Here is a 19,398-nt window from a genome sequence, read left to right as displayed (position 1 = left end):
CAACAAACTCAGATACGCAGATGATACCACCCTAATGGCAGAAAGCGAAGAGGATCTAAAGAGCTTCTTGTTGAGGGTGAAAGTGGAGAGTGCAAAAGCTGGTTTGAAACTCAACATTAAAAAAACGAAGATCATGGCATCTGGCCCCATCACTTCCTGGCATATAGAAGGGGAAGAAATGGAAGCATTGACAGATTTTACTTTCTTGGGCTCCAAGATCACCGCAGACGGTGACTGTAGCCATGAAATTAAAAGACGCTTGCTCCTGGGGAGGAAAGCTATGGCAAACCTAGACAGCATACTAAGAAGCAGAGACATCACCTTGCCGACAAAGATTCATATAATCAAAGCTATGGTTTTCCCAGTAGTAACGTATGGCTGTGACAGCTGGACTGTAAGGAAGGCTGAGCGCCGAAGAATTGATGCTTTCGAACTGTGGTGCTGGAGAACACTTACAAGTCCCTGGACTGCAAGGAGGTCAAATCAGTCAATCCTAAAGGAAATCAACCCTGACTGCTCATTGGAAGGACAGATACTGAAGCTGAAGCTCAGTATCTGTCCTTCCAATATATCTCAGTATCTCAGTATGGAAAAGAACCTGATGCTGGGAAAGATTGAAGGCAAAAGAAGAAGGGGACAGCAGAGGATGAGATGGCTAGATAGCATCACCGATGCAATGAATATGAACCTGAGCACACTCTGGGAGAGAGCGGAGGACAGGAAGGCCTGGCGTGCTATGGTCCATGGGGTCACAAAGAGTCGGACACGACTTAACGACTGAACAACAACAAACTTATATGGATTCTCTCAACCTTAAACACACTTATTAATAAGACAGCCTAACTGATCTAGTTTAGTTAGAAATAAGCCCCGCTGTTTGCTTGATTATTTAACAAATGTATAGCCTGTCTTGCAGTAAATGTTTGCAAAGTCAGTTACAATGAAAGACAATAAAAACTACAATAAATCTGCAGCAATAACCATAGTTGCGGATGAGAACATTTGCAGATTAAAAACAGAGAGGTGTCGTTAATTTAAAACAACATTTTAGTTGTAAAAGGCTTGCATCAACAGAAAGATCTCAACAACTCATTTAATAGGGCCAATCCCCTGGATCAGTGTCCCTGAACTTAGTATGTCATTCCAGAGCTTGAGGCCACTCACCAAAAAGTATATTCAGATGTGGCTACCAGTCTGATAGATGGTGGGACTGCCTCTAAATCTCAAAGAGTGGAAGAGATCCGGGGAAAATGTTCATGGGACTTGTTCCCTTGTCAATTGTATAGGACTGCAGCCTTACTCCAGAATAGACAGGCTTAGGATCAGAAAATGTACTGCTAAATGAGTGGACATTTATTTGTCACATGTGACATCCAACTATTACCTGTTAATCTAGAGCTTTAACTAATATTTGTCTGCAGCAATGTCATTTCCAGTTGAGGCCACTAGCAAGAATTGGATGGCCACAATCTCTCTTGTCTTGTAACTAGTCTCCACCATTTCAACCAAGTTGAAATCAGCGAAACCACCCCTGAAAATATCTTAGCTCTTGGGGGTTTCCCTTCCAGTTGGACTGCAGTAAAATTCTAGCTGAACTCAAGAAGGAAGGGACTTCCTGCAGTGATCTGTGGTCTCCTGTTTGTGGCCCTGATGGGAAAACAGACGGAAATAAATGTTTCCTCTGTTCAGAGATAATGTGAGTAAAAACAGCAGCTCTTGGTGCATTATTAATGTAATTTGACTCCTGCAAGCCTTCATTGTGGGATACTAATTTTGTTTACATCCCATAGTGAGCTATCAAACATCTCCTTGGTGATTTGCCATGACCAACAAACAAGTAGAAACCATCTCAATTAAAGAGATGACAGATAATTCAGGATAATGGTGATGCTTGTACAAATGTCACCTTGGTCATTATTCATGTGGAAGTCCCAGGCATGTTTAATGATAATATAATCAAGGATTAAGATAGGATTTCCTTCACAATGAAATGATTGAATGTGTGTGTGTGTGTGTGTGTGTGTGTGTGAGAGAGAGAGAGAGAGAGAGAGAGAAGAGAGAGAGAGAGAGAGAGAGCAAAACTTCCCCACAATCCTAGAGGATCTTGAAAGACCTATATCCAAAACAACAGACAACTTCAAGTTGTCTATAAGACCACCTGTAATTGATCAAGAATTCACTTGAAATCCCACAAGGTGTCTGATGAAGCTGTTGTGAATAGATTCTACTTACCTCTCACTAAGAGCTGATTCATGCAACCGTTGTGTGGTGGATGGTGGTGGACATTTAAATGGCATATTCACCATACCTCCCCCCCCCCCGATCCATACATTGAGCAGTGAGCCAGTCACATGTATTGACATCTGTACATAGCGGTTGGACTGCTACTGCCAATTTTTCAGACATTTGCAATGGGGTCCCAAACTGGATCCTACTCATGGTAGAGGTTGTGCATGAGTGACTTGCCCCAGTCTGGAAGTCACCATGTGATGGGCTTTCAAGCACCATTCCCATAATGCCTTATACCAATAGCCATATGAAAAGATCCTCAGAACTGAACTGACAGCACATCTCTAAATACTTTGGCAGCATTTGAACTGCAGAAGTTGCTCAGATCGTTTTGCTTCTAAATTTACTGCTGTTCTTATCACGTATTGTAATTATTCTTTCTATACCACTTTAGCTGTGTCATATCAACTGAAAAGCAGCATAAAAGTAAACATGATGAACATAACGTAAAGCAGGGAAGGCGCAGTTCCAGCTGGTCCTGGGGGAAAATGGCATTGGGCAATATCTCCCCAAAAGTGTGATTATAGGCACATATTCAGTCCTGCTCCAATATATCCTAAGTCAACAGGATCTCTCTGTCTCTCTGTGTGTCTCTGTGTGTCTCTCTATGACTCTGTCTCTCTGTCTCTCTGTCTCTCTCTCTGTCACACACACACACACACACACACACACACACACATGCTATTTAGAATGCCTCGGCTAACCATCAGGTGCTTGTCCACCAATGGTGCCACTAGGACAGACCTTAAGGCCAAAACCCAGGACCCTGGGTGAGGGGAGAAGAGCGTTGTTAGTTGTGTGCCTCACACCTGAGGTAATACACATGGGTGCCTAAAGTGGGGGCCCATCAGTCCATTAAATCCAGGGTCAAAAATTACCTGCTTGCACCACTGTCCCCCACCCTCAGCATGAATATTTAGATGGGGCTCACAGGATCAAATTGAACCACAGTGGCTTAAGTAAGCCACCATGATTTATGGGTGCCCACAGGCGCCTGTCCCATAATCCAGTCCCCCTTCATGGGTTGTTGTGTCATGCAAACCCAGTGTGCGTCTGGGGGGTGTTGTTGGCATGGTAAACAAACCATCACAACCCTAAAACACTGCCCGCAACCCACACTGGCTCATTTAAGCCACTGTGAATTTAGGGCACTCTTTGTTAACCATGCTAACAACAGCCCAATGTTGCCAAGTGCCTTATTTAAGCCACCATGGTTCAATTTGATCAAGCAACCCAGCCTTTGTGTCTGTTGTCTTAGGTCTGTTCTGTACATGCTACACTATAACTTGACCATAGGCTTTCCTCACTTTAGTAAGCAATGTGATAGTAGGAAGCCAATTGAACCCTTCTTTTGCTCTTTAAAAGAAAGCTGATGATATCCTTGCACTAAAGTATGAAGGTGAATGTCCTGAAGTGGTTCATGGAATGGTGAGACTGTCTTTCACTCACAGTGCCAGGGATTCAAACAACATGATGATCTTAGGCATGTTTACTTGGAGTCCAGAAGTAAGTCCTCATTGATAGGGATGGCACAGGCACCCGATTCTGCCTGGGAATCTGGTGGAAATCCCCCCTGCCCGCGCCCCCAAGCCCCGCTCGCTGAGCCCCTGTCCCTGCTCACCCCCTGCCCATGCTCAGCAAGCAGCCAGCACCCACCCCAGTGGTCTCGTCAAAAAATAAAACGGCAATCGCAAAAATGCACATATTTGAGTATGCATGAAAATGTGCATTTATGCGAATGTGCATATTTCCGTGCATTCGAAAATGTGCGTTTTTGCAAAAATGAGCATTTTCACGCATACACAAATATGCGCATTTTTCCTAGCACCATTTTATTTTTCAAAAAACGGCGACCGTGGAGCTCGCCGAGGCTGCCAGCGTGAGTGTAGGCTGCTCACTGAGTACAGGAGGGGCTCAAGCACAGTCTGGGGACCAGTGATGCAAGCCGAGCCAGGGGCTTGGGGGAAATCCATCGAGCCCCAAGAGGGCCAGATGCCCCACGCCAGGCCTCCCTACCTTCACTCCCTGCCTGTTATCCTCCCGGGGGCAGGCAAAGTCCCCTTTATTCATGGGGCCTTTGGTGTTTAAGCAGGTCTGCTGTGCTGGAGGCTGTTTGTACTGTTACTGTTGTGTCGCTAATTGTTTCTCATTGTGTTTTGTTATTGTTTTATCAAGCTTTATTAGTGACAGTAAATCACCTTGTGTGCCAGCTTTGGCAGGAAGCCAGGGTACAAGTCAAATAAAGGTGCAATGCTGCAATCCTACCCAGATAGGTGGCCACCTCCGATCTTGGAGGCGACCACCTATCCAATGCAGGGTAGGAGCAGCGTGGAGGGGATCTCCTCCTCCGCACTTCAGCTGCCCTGCATTTGCGACTAGACAGCACAGGAAGCATCAGAAAGGCACTACCGCCCGCCCTGCCCCGCCCCCAGGAACGCTCTGTCTTCACTGCTCTGCGCTGCTCTTATGAGCGCGGAGCGCCAGGTGACCTGCTCTGCCTCGTAGGCAGTAGGGATGTACGAAAGTCACTTACCTTTCCGCGGATTATGTTGATGGTGGGGGGGAGGTGTTCCGTCCCTCCCCCCAGAATCCTCAATGGGGGGGAGGCGATCTGTTCCTCCCCCCCGCCCGGAATCCTCCACAGCCAGCTGTGCTCCGCAGCAGCTCCACGGAGCAGCCGGCAAGGCCCAGCCAGGCCAGAGCCGTCCACAACCGGATTTCCGGCCGCGGAGGGCTCTGAGGGAAAAAACAAACAAACCCGCGTACGCAAATGGCGGCGGCTATGGCCTTGTTTTCAAGGTGCTTACAGATGGATCACTTAATAATCTGCTCTGAAATTTTCCCAGGGATTGATGTCAGACTGACTGGTCTGTAGTTTCCAGGTGCCTCCTTTTTGCCCTTTTTGAAGATAGGGACCACATTAGCCCTCCTCCAGTCATCTGGCACTTCACCCATCCTCCATAATTTCTCAAAATTAAGCTCTTCGAGAGCTCTTCTGCCAGTTCCTTTATTACTCTAGGATGCAGTTCGTCTGGCCCTGGAGATTTGAACTCATTCAAAGTAATTAGGTGTTCCTTGACCATATGCCTATCAATTTCAAGCTGAAATCCTGCCCCTTCAGTCTGTACTTCACCTTTGCGGGGGGGGGGGGAGGGGTCATAGACCCACTTTCAGAAGAAGACTGAGCCAAAGTAGGAATTGAGCACTTCTGCCTTTCCTTTGTCATCTGTTATCATTTTGCCATCCTCACTGAATAGTTGAACCACCATTTCTTTCCTCTGTCTTTTACTATGCACGTAGCTGAAGAAAGCCTTTTTGTTGTTTTTAGCATCCCTCGCTAACCTCAGCTCGTTCTCAGCTTTAGCCTTCCTGACGCCATCCCTTCAATTCTGTGCTGACTGACTGTACTCTTCCTTTGTTTCTTGGCCTTCCTTCCACTTCCTATATGTGTCCTTTTTTGTTTTCAGGTCATCTCTAAGCTTTTTGTGAAGCCACATGGGCTTCTTCTGTTGTCTTACACCTTTTCTTCTTGTTGGAACTGTTTGTAATTGTGCCTTGAGAATTTCCTTTTTTGAAAACTCCCACCCATCTTGGACTCTTTTCGCATTAGAGTCACTTGCCATGGGACCTTACTGATCATTGTTTATTAAAATTGGCTTTCCTAAAATCCAGGGTAAGGTATCCAGGGTATTGACATTGAAGACAATAATTGACAATACTGTCTACCAAATTTAGCCATTCGGGAAGGGGATACTAGAACAGAGGTGATAAAATGACCTAGGGTGACCTTGTATCTTCTTTTACAAAGGGCAGTCCTCAATTTGAACAGTGCCAACAGGATTGGCCGTAGGGATGGGCGAGCTGCGTGGTCACTCGAGATGCCAAATGGAGGGATGCACCAAGCTCAGCTGAAGGCGGCACCAAGCTTAATGGAGCCCTCTGTTTATCAAGAGCACAACCCATAGGACAGAGCATTTTTAGACAGTTCTTCAGTTCCCAGCATGCCCCAGCCAGCATGGCTGGCAGGAGGGATGCTGGGAGTTGTGGAATATTTTTCTGTCCAAACATCCACATGATTGCACACTAAGACACCCCTCCTCTTGCTTTTGTATCTTTAGAAAGCTTCCTATTGATCTCTCTCCTTTATTGCTATAGCTTTTAGGATTCAGGCTCCAAATCAGTATAATAATTATTTATTCAATTCAATCATCTGACTTCCATCTGCATCCGTATCTTTTAATACAAAGCCAAGGAATCTGGGTTTCAGCCTTTTGCTCAGTGGTCACCCTCAAATGAGCTTTGAGATCTACTCAGTGCTTTGACTATATCCCAATGCACAACAGATCCATCCGTTCTCACAGTTAGAATATATGCCAACAGCAAGCAATGTGGCAGGTGCTCATAGCACACCCTTGGTAAACACTTTGCTTTAATATTTAATAATTACTTTACAAATCATTTGGATTTCAGTTGATCCAAGAGAGGCCAAGCCTGGCTGTATAAACACCTGTAAGGAGAGTTTCACCTTTCACACCACAACTATATGGTTCTGAAAATAGCAAAGAAAACACTGCTTTTTCCTGTCCAGACCCAAGAAATATACAGGATCATGATGACAGCTCATGTTACCAGATCTTAAATCAGGGGTCCCCAACAAAACTTCCAAGGGCACCAGTGTGCCCTCGAGGCCTTTAATTGTGCCCCCTGTGTTTGCTGCGGCACTCTGGATATTGTTTGGCACATGTGGGGAGTATGTGCAAAGTTTTGCTGTGTGCTCGCTCACATGCCTGCACTATTTTTGTTCATTTTGTTCACATGCCTGCTAGATTTCTGGGCTCGCTGGCTGCCCCACTCAGCCCCATAGGTTTGTTTTTGGCGGTGCGTGATGGCAGGGGCCTTTTATGTGGAAGGGGGGGGAAGCCAGAGCCCTTCCCAGATTGCTTGCCCACCCATCCCCTTTCTGACCTGACCCGACCCCCCCCCCACACACACACACAGCAACCACATTGTAAGTGGCCATGTCCCCTCCATGGCAGCCATTTTGTCGCTGGTGCCCATGGCACTTTGTCAGGATTCGATAGGCACCCACAGGCCAAAAAAGGTCGGGGACCCCTGACTTGCTGTAAATGCCTTGGTCCCTCTTGGATTGCATTCAAGTGCACGTGGAGAAAGGATGGAAGTTAAGAACATAAGTAAAGCCATGCTGGTGTAACACTTTTTCTTCAGGGTCTCTAAAGGGACTCACAGCAAAGGCTTTTGTACAGGAGCAATTCACACATATTTTAATATCTTAATTAAAACAATACGAATGCACATATAATTTTACATACATAACCCACCAAAACCACCCAATAAAACAGAGCACAGCCCTCCTAAAGTTCTGTCTTTTTTTTCAGCTTGAGTCCACAACAAAAGTATAAATAAAACTTCTTGGCCAAAGACAGAAAACCGTCTCTACTCAGTTCCCTCCAGCTCCACAGCAATCTTCTCAATATGCATCAGGATCCAGCAACACAGGAACAACATAAAGTGCCCTGTCTTAAGGTTCAGGGTCTTACAGGGAGGAGAGAGCAAGCTTCTTTTACACTGCAATTCTGGTAACTGCCTAAAATGGTGACTACTCCCTAACTCACTCCTTTACTGAGCATGTGCAGGAATATTCCTCAGAATTCTTAAAGAAAAATATACCAGTGGGTTACTCTGGATCAGACCAAGGGCCCGTCTAGTCCAGCATTCTGTTGTATCTGTTCACACAATAGCCAGCCAGCCCTTCTGGAGGACATCTCATCCGTTGGTTTGGAATACCTCTCTATATACAGAGGAAATACAACAGAATACTGGCATGGAAAAGAAGAGAGATGCTATCCTTGCCTCCTGCCCTGGTCACAGCAAGCCAGCTGAACTATGGCTGTGGCAGACACGATCCACAGATCCCTACCTCCCTTGCTGGCATGTAGGATTGCTCTGTGAGTCAGCACTAGCAGTCACCTTGGAAATAGATCATCACATACCATCCCTTTTAAACAAAATGTCCGACTGATCATATCATCCATTTTATTTCCAGTATCTTGCAAGACAGTTTTGGATACTTCATGCTAACCATTTTCAGTACCTGAAGCCATTTGTTCAAGTCCTCATGATGAGAGTATAAAAGTGGTTGCTCTTGAAATGTTTGGGAAAGATTAGTAAATTGGGAAACCAATTTATAATTCAGCAATGAAGGGGGTTTATCACAAACATGGCAACCAAAGGAAATAATGTAATTAAACCATAACCCAGAAGAAAAGAATCAGAGTCTATTATTTAAAAAAAATGTGTTCCTCAACATCTGTCAACTGTGCAGATCAATGAATGTAAGAAGTTGCCTTATATAAGGTCAGACAGTTGGTCCATCTAGTCCAGTATTGTCTACTCTGACTGGCAGTGTCTCTTCTGGGGGGGGGGGGACCTGTGGTCCTCTGTATGGTTTGGCTTACAACTCTCATCACCCCTCACTGTTTAATTGCTGGCTAGGGCTGATGGGCATTGTAGGCCAAAATATCTGGAGGGCCACAAAGTCTCCGAACTCCTGCTCTAGGGTTTCAGGCAATAGTTTCCCATCACTTGCTACCTGGTCCTTTCCAGTGGAGATGCCAGGGATTGAATGTGGGACCTTCTTCCTGAAAAGCATGGGCTTCCCCATTCAAAGCTACATGGTCTCTCCCTGTGTTCCATTTGTAGGCTCTGGAGTCCAGACCTGGAAAAAGATCAGGAAGTAACAGGCATGTATCTTGGTCAAGCATTTCCGTCCCGAGTGAGCCCTCAGCCTGCGATATGGCACGGCAATGGCGGCCGTATCATAGGTGCTACGGAGCCGGCCAGCAGCTCCGCAGAATCGCTGCAGAGCGGAGCAAGCCGAGGAGGATTCCAGGGGGAGGACCGGATCGCTTCCCCCCCCCCGCGGAACCCCCCTGGAACAAAAGGTAGGGGTTCCACACATCCCTAGATTGGAACCCTTGGTCATTTGCTCTAATAAATCTGCTAGGCACTTTGAGGAGAAAGTCGCTCGTACTCTCTCAGAACTTGACGCCACGGTTATCGCAGAGTCTGGGGAGGTGTCCAGTGTTCCACCTGGTTGTGTTTCCTGGGATCAGTTCCAGTTGTTGCAGCCTCATGATGTGGGCAAGATGCTTGAATCAATCCATCCCACCACATGTGAGCTTGGCCCTTGCCCATCTTGGCTAATATGATCTAGCAGGCGTGGATTGATTGGGTGGGTCCAGGGGGTGGTAGATGCCTCACTCTGCCAGGGGGTGCTGCCTGCCACCTTGAAAGAGGCTGTAGTGCGCCCTTTCCTGAAGAGGACCTCCCTGGACCCAGGGGTATGTGAGAAATACTGTCCCATCACTACTATCCCCCTTGGGGGCAAGGTACCTGAGCGCATGATGGCTGGGCAGCTTCAGACATCCTTGGAGGAAACTGAATATCTAGACCCATTTCAGTCTGGTTTCAGGCCAGAGTACAGCACTGAAACGGCCTTGGCTGCTCTGACTGATGACCTACTCCGGGTGAAAGACAGGGGGAGTGCTACCCTGTTGATGTTCCTCGATCTCTCAGCGGCTTTCGACACCATTGGTCATGGTGTCTTACTGGATCAGCTCTGCAGGATGGGAGTCGGGGGCACTGAGTTACAGTGGTTGCACTACCTTCAGGGCCGATTCCAGAGAGTGGTACTGGGGGATTCCTGTTCTACCCCATGGCTATTAAGCTGTGGGGTGCCACAGGGTTCTATTCTATCCCCTATGCTGTTCAACATCTATATGAAGCCGTTGGGTGAGGTCATTAGGAGCTTTGGGGTGCGATGTCACTACTACGCTGGTGATTCTCAGCTCTATTTCTCCTTGTTGTCGGAGTCGGCTGAGGCGGTGAAGGTGCTGGATCAGTGCCTGGAGGCTATAATTGGCTGGTTGAGGGCCAATAAACTGAAGCTAAATCCTGACAAGGCGGAAGCTCTGGTGGTTCCCAGGTCTGGGAATTGGGTAAGCGACCTGTCCTGGATGGGGTTGCACTCCCCCGGAAGGAGCAGGCCTGTCGCTTGGGAGTACTTGTAGATCCATCCCTGTCCCTGGAGCCCCAGGTGGACTCTGTGGCCCAGAGTACTTGGGGCCAGCTTCGGCTGATCCACCAGCTATGGATTTTCCTGGACAGGGATAACCTACCCACAGGAGTACACGTGCTGGTAACTTCCCGATTAGGAGAAATTTAAAGAATGATGGAAATGGAAATGTGAGTCTTCAAGGTTCAAAGGGGGGAGTGTCAGAGTATGGAAAAGAGCCAGTGTGGTGTAGTGGCTAGAGTGCTGGACCGGGAGTCGGAAGATCCGGGTTCTAGGCCCCACTCAGCCATGGAAGCTCACTGGGTGACTTGGGCCAGTCACAGACTCTCAGCACAACCTACCTCACTGGGTTGTTGTTGCGAGGCTAAAGTGGAGAGGAGGAGGATTATGTACGCCGCCTTGGGTACCCTAAGAAGGAAAAGAGGTGGGATATAAACGTAATAAACAAACAAACAAACCTGAGTGGGAGAAATACTAAGAAGGCCATCTGTGATAGGAAAGAGGTACTAAGGTCTTAAGACAAGACAAGACAAGACAAGACAAGACAAGACAAGACAAGACAAGACAAGACAAGCTGTTAGCAGTATCGAGGAATAACCAAGGTCCAAGCCAAGAAGTGCTAAGGTCAACAGCATTCTTGCCGGGTCAGCAGGAGAGAGCTGCAGTTGCCTTGTTTAAGGATTAACAGGAAGTGTCCAAATGTTTTCCACAATGCTTACCTTGCTCATGCTGTTGTGCAGTCTTAACATCTGAGCATCAGCAGATGTACTTATGTACAGAAAAGTACATATATCACCTCATAGAATATGGAAATGGGGTGTGTTCTCTTGTCCAGCTTGAGTCCACCACACAGCTGTGTTATTTTGGGAATAAACCAGACCTTGAGAGAGAATCAGGGTGTCATGTTTTAAATTCCTCCACAGTTTTCAAGCTGAAGGAATACGTGTGACAGTTGTTAAGGCAACATGATTCCTTAAGATTCCAAAAGACCTTCTAAGTCCTAAGGTTTGTCCTGCTCTTATTATATAGATTGCCTCTGGACATCAGGTTTATAATAATTAACAACTCATCGTCTTGCCATTGACTGTAAACATCAAAGACACGGGGTGGTCAGTTTGTGCTCTGCCCCTTCCACGCGTTCCCGGTGTCCTCTTATGCCTAACGCTGCTTATGACAGACAGACGCCCAGCTGAAGTCATTCTGGCACAACTGGACCTTCAGATGGGTCACAACACCTCTCTCCCACTATGCTTCTCTTCTCAGGTCAGGTGTGAAAGAGTTCAGGTTGCCAGAAAGTCTGAAGAAGAAAGAGTGACAGAGGTAAAAAGGGAAAGAATGAAAAGAAGACAAAGTAATTTGGCTATAATGGAGAAGATGTGGGCTCTCACAACACTTGAATGCTGCAGAAAAAAATGAACAGCTGTTGATGGTGCTGTGCAGTCTAAGGGTGGAGCTACATGTTAACTCGGCAGATCAGTGCACGTGCATGTTACCAACGAAAAGCTGCTGAGCTAATGGGACGGTAAAGCGAAGGCCAGGATGCCCTTGCAGGGACGCATTGGTAGTCCAAATGGAGAGCATAACCCTGGCTATCTCCGGATTAATGTATTGCCAGTGGGTGCAATCCTATAGGCTTGAAGCCCAAAGAACAGAGGTCTCTGATATCCAAGATCTCTGTCCATCCTATGCCGTGCTGAGCAATTTGCTAACATGGTAGGAAGAAATATATGTATGTATGTATGTATGTATGTATGTGTACGTGTGTGTCTGTGTGTGTGTGTATATATATATATATGTGTGTGTGTGTGTGTGTGTGTATTTATATATGTGTGAATACAGATATATATAGATATATATTTGGCCTCTCCATCGTCCTGTGAAGTAATTGTCTATAGTGAGACCTCTGCCAGGGATGGGTGCTGAAAAGCGCTTAGCTCCGGTGGATCCATGGCTTCTGCTCTCCCCAGCCACTGGCCCGCCCCCACCTCCCCTCCCTTTCAGGGGCCAAAGGTCCAGCCTTGGTTAAGGAGCTGCCACAGACATTTCTGCAGCAGCTGGGAGGGGCTCAGTGGGAGATCCACAGGGGAGATTCACTGCATACTATGGCCCCTGAGATGCTCTCTAGAACCAAAGAATTTCTCTCTAAGAGCACGAACCAGACATTTCCCTGGTCCAAATCTCACCTCTGCCATGAATTGACTAGGCAGTCTTAGGCAAGCTGCTCCTTCTCAGCCCCAGTCCTCCCGTCTCTCATCTGCACCAGGGAGTAATAATACTGAATTGCCTTACAGGGTCATGGTAAGGATTGCAACTAGACAATGCATCTGTGGCAGTCCAAACATTTGAAAGCACTATACAAACGTCAAATATTATCAATCTCTTTCATATCTGGGGAACATGGGTGGGAGGGTGCTGTTGCACTAGTCCTGCTTGTCTTTTCCTCATCAACAGCTGGCTGGCCACTGTGTGAAGACAACGCTGGACTAGAGGGAAGCTTGGTCTGATCCAGCAGGGCTCTTCTTATGTTTTTAAGGCTTGCATGGAACCTGGTATGTAATGTACTTACTACTCATACATTCTGGGCTAGATTGGTTGAGAAATTGTAATGTGACTATGTGTCATGAGATTTAGCTGTGCTACCATTCAACTTATATCTGGGCCTCAAAGCAAATATTCCTTTAGGTTTACAGAGTGGCACTGATAGCTATATTTCCAAGACCTCTTGGCAGAGAAGGCTGTAGCGTAATGTTTTTCAACTCTGACTTGGACTCTGTAAATACTCCCTCTTGTGACAAGTCTTTTGTATCTATTTTGGCAGTGGTTCACCATTCTCCAAGTCCTCTATATTTCTCTGCTGACTTCTACAACATTTATGAATGTGGCTGCCGTTTTATGGCAAATGTAATGACTGTGAAGACAAAAATGACAATGTTGTCTACCAAAATTAGCCATTCAGGAAGGGGATGCTAGAACTGAGGAGACAGGATGATGCAGGGTGGCCTTGTATCCTCTTTTACAGAGGACAGCCCTCTGTTTGAAGGGTTGACAGAGGACTGTTCTCTATTTGAACGCAACCTGTATTTGAAAGGCTGTCCAGTGCAAACCTGGCTTGAAGATTTTAAAAAAAACCACCAAAACTGTTGCCCATCAACTGCTAGCACCTGTCCTGAAGAGGAAGGCACATGGGTCACAATTGTGGCAGGGCACCCTCGGTAAATAACAGAGCAATATCAAATTGAGGGAGTTTCCAAATATCAAATGAAATCATGGCTTTATCTTCAAATCCTGATATCATTTGTATTTCAGTTGATCCAAGAGAGGTCGAACGTGTCTGTATGAGCCACTTCAAGGAGAGAGTTGTTTCACCTCTCACACCACAATATATGGTTCTGAGAATAGCAAATAAAAAGCTGCCCTTTCCTTTGTCACAGTGAGAATACATGGCAAAGAAAGCAATGTGGCAGGTGCTAATAGGACACCCTTTGTAATTGTAATTATCCAATAAATGCTCAAATATTTGTGCTTTTTTGTGCTTTGCATACTTACTGACGAATAATTTCAATTTGTGGCATGCTCCTCAGCTCAACAAATATGTCAAATTGTTTGCAACAACAAGAGACTGGGAGGATGGGAAGATCTGTGGGTTCCCCCTGCATGTATATATACGCAAGAGCCCTGTCGATAAGCTCTTTCCTAATCCGGGCCTGGCAAAAGAACGGGATAACTGCCTCCACCATGAAGATCGTGGGCGTATTTGTGGTCCTCTCTCTGGCCCTTTGTTTCGTTGCAGGTAAGAACCTTCCAGTGTATTGCAGGGGGATTCTTCCAGATACAGCTGGTACAATTCGGGAGGGGGGGGAGTAGATCAATGGGACTTCACACCATTTTGCAATTCTGAAGAAACACCCTTGATTTCAGTGGGATGGCAAACCAGACAGTTTCCACTGCCTCTCTGGAATCTTCTTAAAAGACAACAATAGAGCCTTGCTAGTGCAGAGAAAGGAAGGGGTATCATGAAGCAGAAAGAATATTCCATCTCCCGTCATGGGTTTATAGAAACTGGATAATGAATTTTGCCCACACAGTGCAATATTCTATATATGGTTCTTTTTAGTAAAGAAATGTCACCCAGTACAAAATATTTGAGCTAAAGTTAGATTTCTCAGAAAGGGCAAGTTCTTCCTTCACAACTGACCCCCAAAGACCCCCAAAGACCCCCAAAGACTCACTTTGTTGGTGTGAGATGTCTTGGACATGAAAGGCCTCTCCAATTACATATGCAAAAGTACAAAAGGCAGGGTTGGGGGCAGCATGCTAACAGCTCCGCGGCTCTTCCTCAAAACAGGGTTTTATGGCGGCATATGTTTTGCGGACTAGAGATCACTTCAGCAGAAGCATGAAGTATGATACCTAGTGAGGGCATGTGTGTGTGTACATCTATGTTCTAAATTCTACAATCTATGTCTATATATTGTCACTTCTATGCAAAGTCCAAATACATACAAGATAAGGACAGAGTGACCAGTTCAGAACAGTGGTTATGTTTATCATCCATTTGTTATTATGAATGGAGCACTCCGTTCTTACCTTATATCCAGTTGGGATTTGCGTAGAAATGTTACTGACCTACTTGCATCTCTTGACCACATTCTTTACATTCGCTCTCTCTCTCTCTCTCTCTCGTCTTTCTCCCCACAGATATGTATGTACATATCTGCCAAGTGAGGGCAACACTGCATCTGGCAAAATCCACAAAAAAGGCTGGCTGAGAGGTTTTGGTTTTTTAAAAAAATTGTATTACAAGACAGCAGAGAAGGTGGAGCCCTGTAACCCAGAGCTGGTCAACATGTGGCCTGTGTCTTTCATGCAGCTCCCACTGCCCCCAAATGGCCGCCACCACTCTGCCAAATGGCCTCCAAAATGTTGGCAGTGCATAGTAGCGGCAAACATAGCACATTTTCACTCTAAACGAAGGTACACAGCATGTGCACATCTTGTTCTGATGCAAAATCAGGCTCCCCTGGGGGGCCAAAATGCACCTTTTCCTCACTGCCGAATTGCTGCCGAATTGCCGCTTCATCGTCACTGAATTCAGTGTCAATTTGGCAGCAATTTCACTGGCACTGTGGATGGTGGGATGCAGCCCCCATGCCCTCCAAAGCTGCCCACCCCCGCTGTAACCTTACCTGGGACAGCATTAATCCCCCTGCCCTGCCCCGCCCCACTTAGCTTTGCCATTCACTTTTTTGCTTAGTCTTAGGCTGTGACCCTGAATTATACTACAATAGAAGCACATTCCACTGAACTCAGTGGGATCTGCCTTCTCTATTTAGATTCATACTACAAGATACATTGAGGAGACTCAAACATTTGGCTGTCTCTGAGGAAGTTCACTGTGAAACGTTTGAAAGCCCTTAGCTGAGGCAGCCCCAGTTTCAGTGCGTTCCTATGCATGTCTCCACAGACGTAAGTCCCATTGTGCTCCATGGGACTTACTTGCATGTAAGTGTGACAGGATTGCAGCTTCAGTTATGAATAATCAGAACTCAGTTTCTATCAATGACTGCTTTCAGCTCACTGTGTCTTTCATGTGTGTGTGATTTTGTCCTAGGGGTTTCCAGTTATGATGTGAAACCGGTGGAGGTGAGTGCTTTTTTGGTTTTAAATGTATTTAACAGTGCAATCCTACGGCCCCGAAATACAATCTTAGGGGCCCTTGGATGCTGGGGATTCCTCACCCCCTGAGACTGTAGACAATGCTATGAGCTTGTGGGGGGGGGAATTTGAATGAGAGTTACCCTGCACACACTCACACTCACACTGGCCCTGGCCCAGGCCCAGGCCCAACACCAACTTTCTTGCCACCTGAAGCAGAAATTGAGCTGCCACTGCATGCCCTCCCCCACTCCTGCCACTACCACGTGCCCGTCCCTCCCTGACCTTTGCTGCTGACCTGGGGCTCTCACAAGATATCACAAGTGTGTGCAGGACTCTCACGAGATCTCAGCTGGGCCTCATGAGACCTGTCCAAAGATCTCATTGGACACAGTTGAGAACTTGGGAGATCTTGCATGATACAGATCTCACAGGAAGACGACCGTGATCCCACAAGATTTTGCAGGACACGGCTGAGATCTCAACAGACATGGATGAGATCTCAGTCTTGAACCCTGCAGCAACAGGGGGCTGGAGGCTGCTCCAGACAGGTCTGCCAGCCGCTCTCTTGCTGCAGGAAATGCCACGGTGGACAGCAGATGGCGGGGCTCTCTGGAGTACCCACTGGAGGCACTGGTGGGCTCTCCTGGCCGGGGCAGGGGAGAGCAGTGCAATTCGACACTCCTCCTGTTCCCCCGCCTCATGCAGGAGCCTCACCCTGGTCCATGGGTGGGCTGGCCCTGCACCCACCCCTCCCAGGAGCGATGAAAAGCTTGCTGCAGCTTCCAAGGTCAACGTCACATAGAACAGTGTCAAACTTTTCTATCTATCTATTTTCAACCATTCCCTGGGGGAGGGGTGAAAAGAAATTGCATCCAGCAATTGTGGGAAGGGGTGAAAATTTCAGAGAAATCCCCCAGTGTGCAGGGCTCCAGTGCTTACCTTACTGTAAGGAGGTGGCCAAGGGGTGTGTGTGCGTGCTATTTATTTGACACATTTTATCGCAGTCTCCGCTTTGCTGCTTCCTGGGCGGCCTGTCCTTCCTGGAAAGCCCCTAGAGGACTTAACCATGCCGTCCTGCCTTGGGGCTTTCCAGTGCTGCTGCCTGCAGAGTGCCTAAAAGCTGAGCGAAGCATTTTTGGGTTGGTTTGGGTTGGTTGTTGTTAAAAGTGCTTCTAACAAGAATCAGGAGAACTACAATAATAACTCACTCCGCTTTCAGGCACTCACTACCGCCGGGTGAGGGTTTGAGGCCTACAGAGGCAAAGGGGGGAAAGGCCAGGCTTAGAGGCCTGGGCTTTTCTTGTTGGGAGGGAGTCTCTCTGAGAGGAGTAATATCATTTCCTCCGTTAAGTTTCATTTCTTCAGGTTTGAAACTGTACTTTTGGTTTGGGGGGAGGAGAGTACAGAAAGAGACAATAAGAAAGAGCAGAGCAGTAAGAGCAGAACTGGGGAGACCAGAGCCAGAAGAGGGAGGAGGAAGAGCAGCCTGCAGAAGTCTAAGTACAGCGAGGGTAAAGGAACTTGTGTTTTGCAACTTTTATTTTCTCTTTATGCCTTTTGCATCACTCAGCTCTATTGTGTAAATACCTTTAGTTGTGATTCACAGGACCCGCTGTGACCTTTTTGCATCGCACTTTGGGGACAAAATCGCTTGTCTCCACAGCGAACTTGATGCTGCTGTTAGTGCAGATCCAGTTGAGGTGTCTGATGCCACCATCTGCCTAATTTTGTGGGATCAGTTTCAGCTGTTGCAGCTAGGGATGTACGAATCCCTTACCTTGTTCTGTTCCGGGGATCCGCGGTTGGGGGGAAGGTGATCATGGCCTAATGCAAGGACGTAAATGGCGGCCGCTGGCCCCAGCCGGTGGCTCCACGGTCTTGCCACGGAGCAGAGCCGGCTGGGGAGGATTACCTTTCCACTCAGCCATGAAGTCTTTTGCAGTATTTTATTTTTATTGGGTAGGGTATTACATTGTTAAAACCCAACCGCACTTGGGTACATTAATTATTATTAAAATGGGAGAATAGGAAGAAAGGATTTCTTGAGTGATTTTTTTAACAAAAATATCTCACAGTACCTGTGCCATCAACACAGAAGAAACAGTCATACACCCCTTTCCAAAACAAAGATGAAACAAGGGAATCTGCCTGTTTGTCATTACACGTTTTACATCAATACAAACTTTGTAGAAGCAATAATGATGCTAGAGATATAGGTGCTTCTGAGAAATAATCACATATGGTCTGAAACATGAGGGGCTGCTCTCTTATGTTCTCTAAAGGTCACAGTTGATCCCAATTCTCATTTAGGTGCCCCAAAGGGACATCTGGATATGGCCTGTTGGCCTTCCTTGGGTCCCCCTCATTCCCACAGCTGTAGTCTGACAGAGCTCTCTTGTAATATCCTCGCTTTCCTCCCTTCAGCTTTCATTGAGTTATGGCCTCCAAATCAGTAATGGCTCCACCCATCTTCAGCCCTGCCCCAACCCACTGGGCTCCTTGTCTGGCCTTCCTATAGCTTCCTCATTTCTGTTTATTTTTTCTTCCCCTGTTCCTGAGGAGCACAGTGGGAGGAAAAATCTTATTCATCTGCACTTCCAGTCATAGAGCTACAATCTCCCAAGTGCACTTTTGGGCCAGAACCTAGAGCCACTTAATGATAGGGCCGGCCCTGTAATAGATACACATTTCAGTTTGTTCTCAGGAAAATCCGATATATCTTCCTGTGGGAGAAAGAGGCAATATTGCTGTTCTAACTAGTCCATCGTGAACGGGAAGGGTAAAATACAACCCTTCTTTGTATGCCTGGAGTCCACCAGGAGAAGAGTAAACAAATGTTGTAATTCTATATTGCAGCCTGATTGTGATGATCTACTAAGGCTTCCTGATCAAGATGGCAAAATTGAGCTAAGCTGCCCACGTCTCTTTCAGCCAGTCTGTGGCACAAATGGCAAATCCTATGACAATGAATGCTTCCTTTGTATGCACAACGAGTAAGTATGATCAATATCTGGAATATTTTCTTCCTGATAACCAAGAATATGCAGAACTACTAGTAAGTCAAAATACAATCTTGTTTTTAACCTTCACAAAGCTTTGTGAGTGTGTATGTGGGGAGGGATCTCTGTGCCCTACTTCTCTATGCCCTGCCCTATTTCACAGCAGCAGATTATTCTCCCCGAATAATCTGTCAGTGTGTGTACTGGAAGGTTTAGGATTCAAATGACAGAATGCAGTAAATCCTAAGAGGAAATATTAGGAGTAGATTATTAATTAGCAAACTGAGCATCACACATCTGGTAATGTCTTAGGACCAGAGTATGGACACAATGAAGAAAACAGTGGGAGCTATTCTA

The 19,398-nt window shown here is 46.6% G+C and overlaps 1 protein-coding gene across 1 annotated transcript in view; it reads left to right on the top strand.

Moving 5' to 3' along the window:
• The first annotated feature begins 14,119 nt into the window (after window positions 1-14,119).
• LOC146354591 (ovoinhibitor-like) overlaps window positions 14,120-19,398 on the top strand; it is a 46,973-nt gene continuing 41,694 nt past the window's right edge. Inside the window, exons 1-3 of the mRNA XM_084829813.1 lie at window positions 14,120-14,174; window positions 15,996-16,027; window positions 18,899-19,035. Of these exons, the coding sequence (XP_084685939.1) occupies window positions 14,120-14,174; window positions 15,996-16,027; window positions 18,899-19,035 (224 nt within the window). The remainder of the gene's footprint in view (window positions 14,175-15,995; window positions 16,028-18,898; window positions 19,036-19,398) is intronic.

The sequence above is a fragment of the Heloderma suspectum genome, chromosome 2, assembly GCF_057233095.1.
Source record: "Heloderma suspectum isolate Gila_16-S chromosome 2, 16-S_ref, whole genome shotgun sequence".
In the NCBI taxonomy this organism is placed as follows: domain Eukaryota; kingdom Metazoa; phylum Chordata; class Lepidosauria; order Squamata; family Helodermatidae; genus Heloderma; species Heloderma suspectum.
This window is presented reverse-complemented; position numbering and strand designations above follow the sequence as displayed.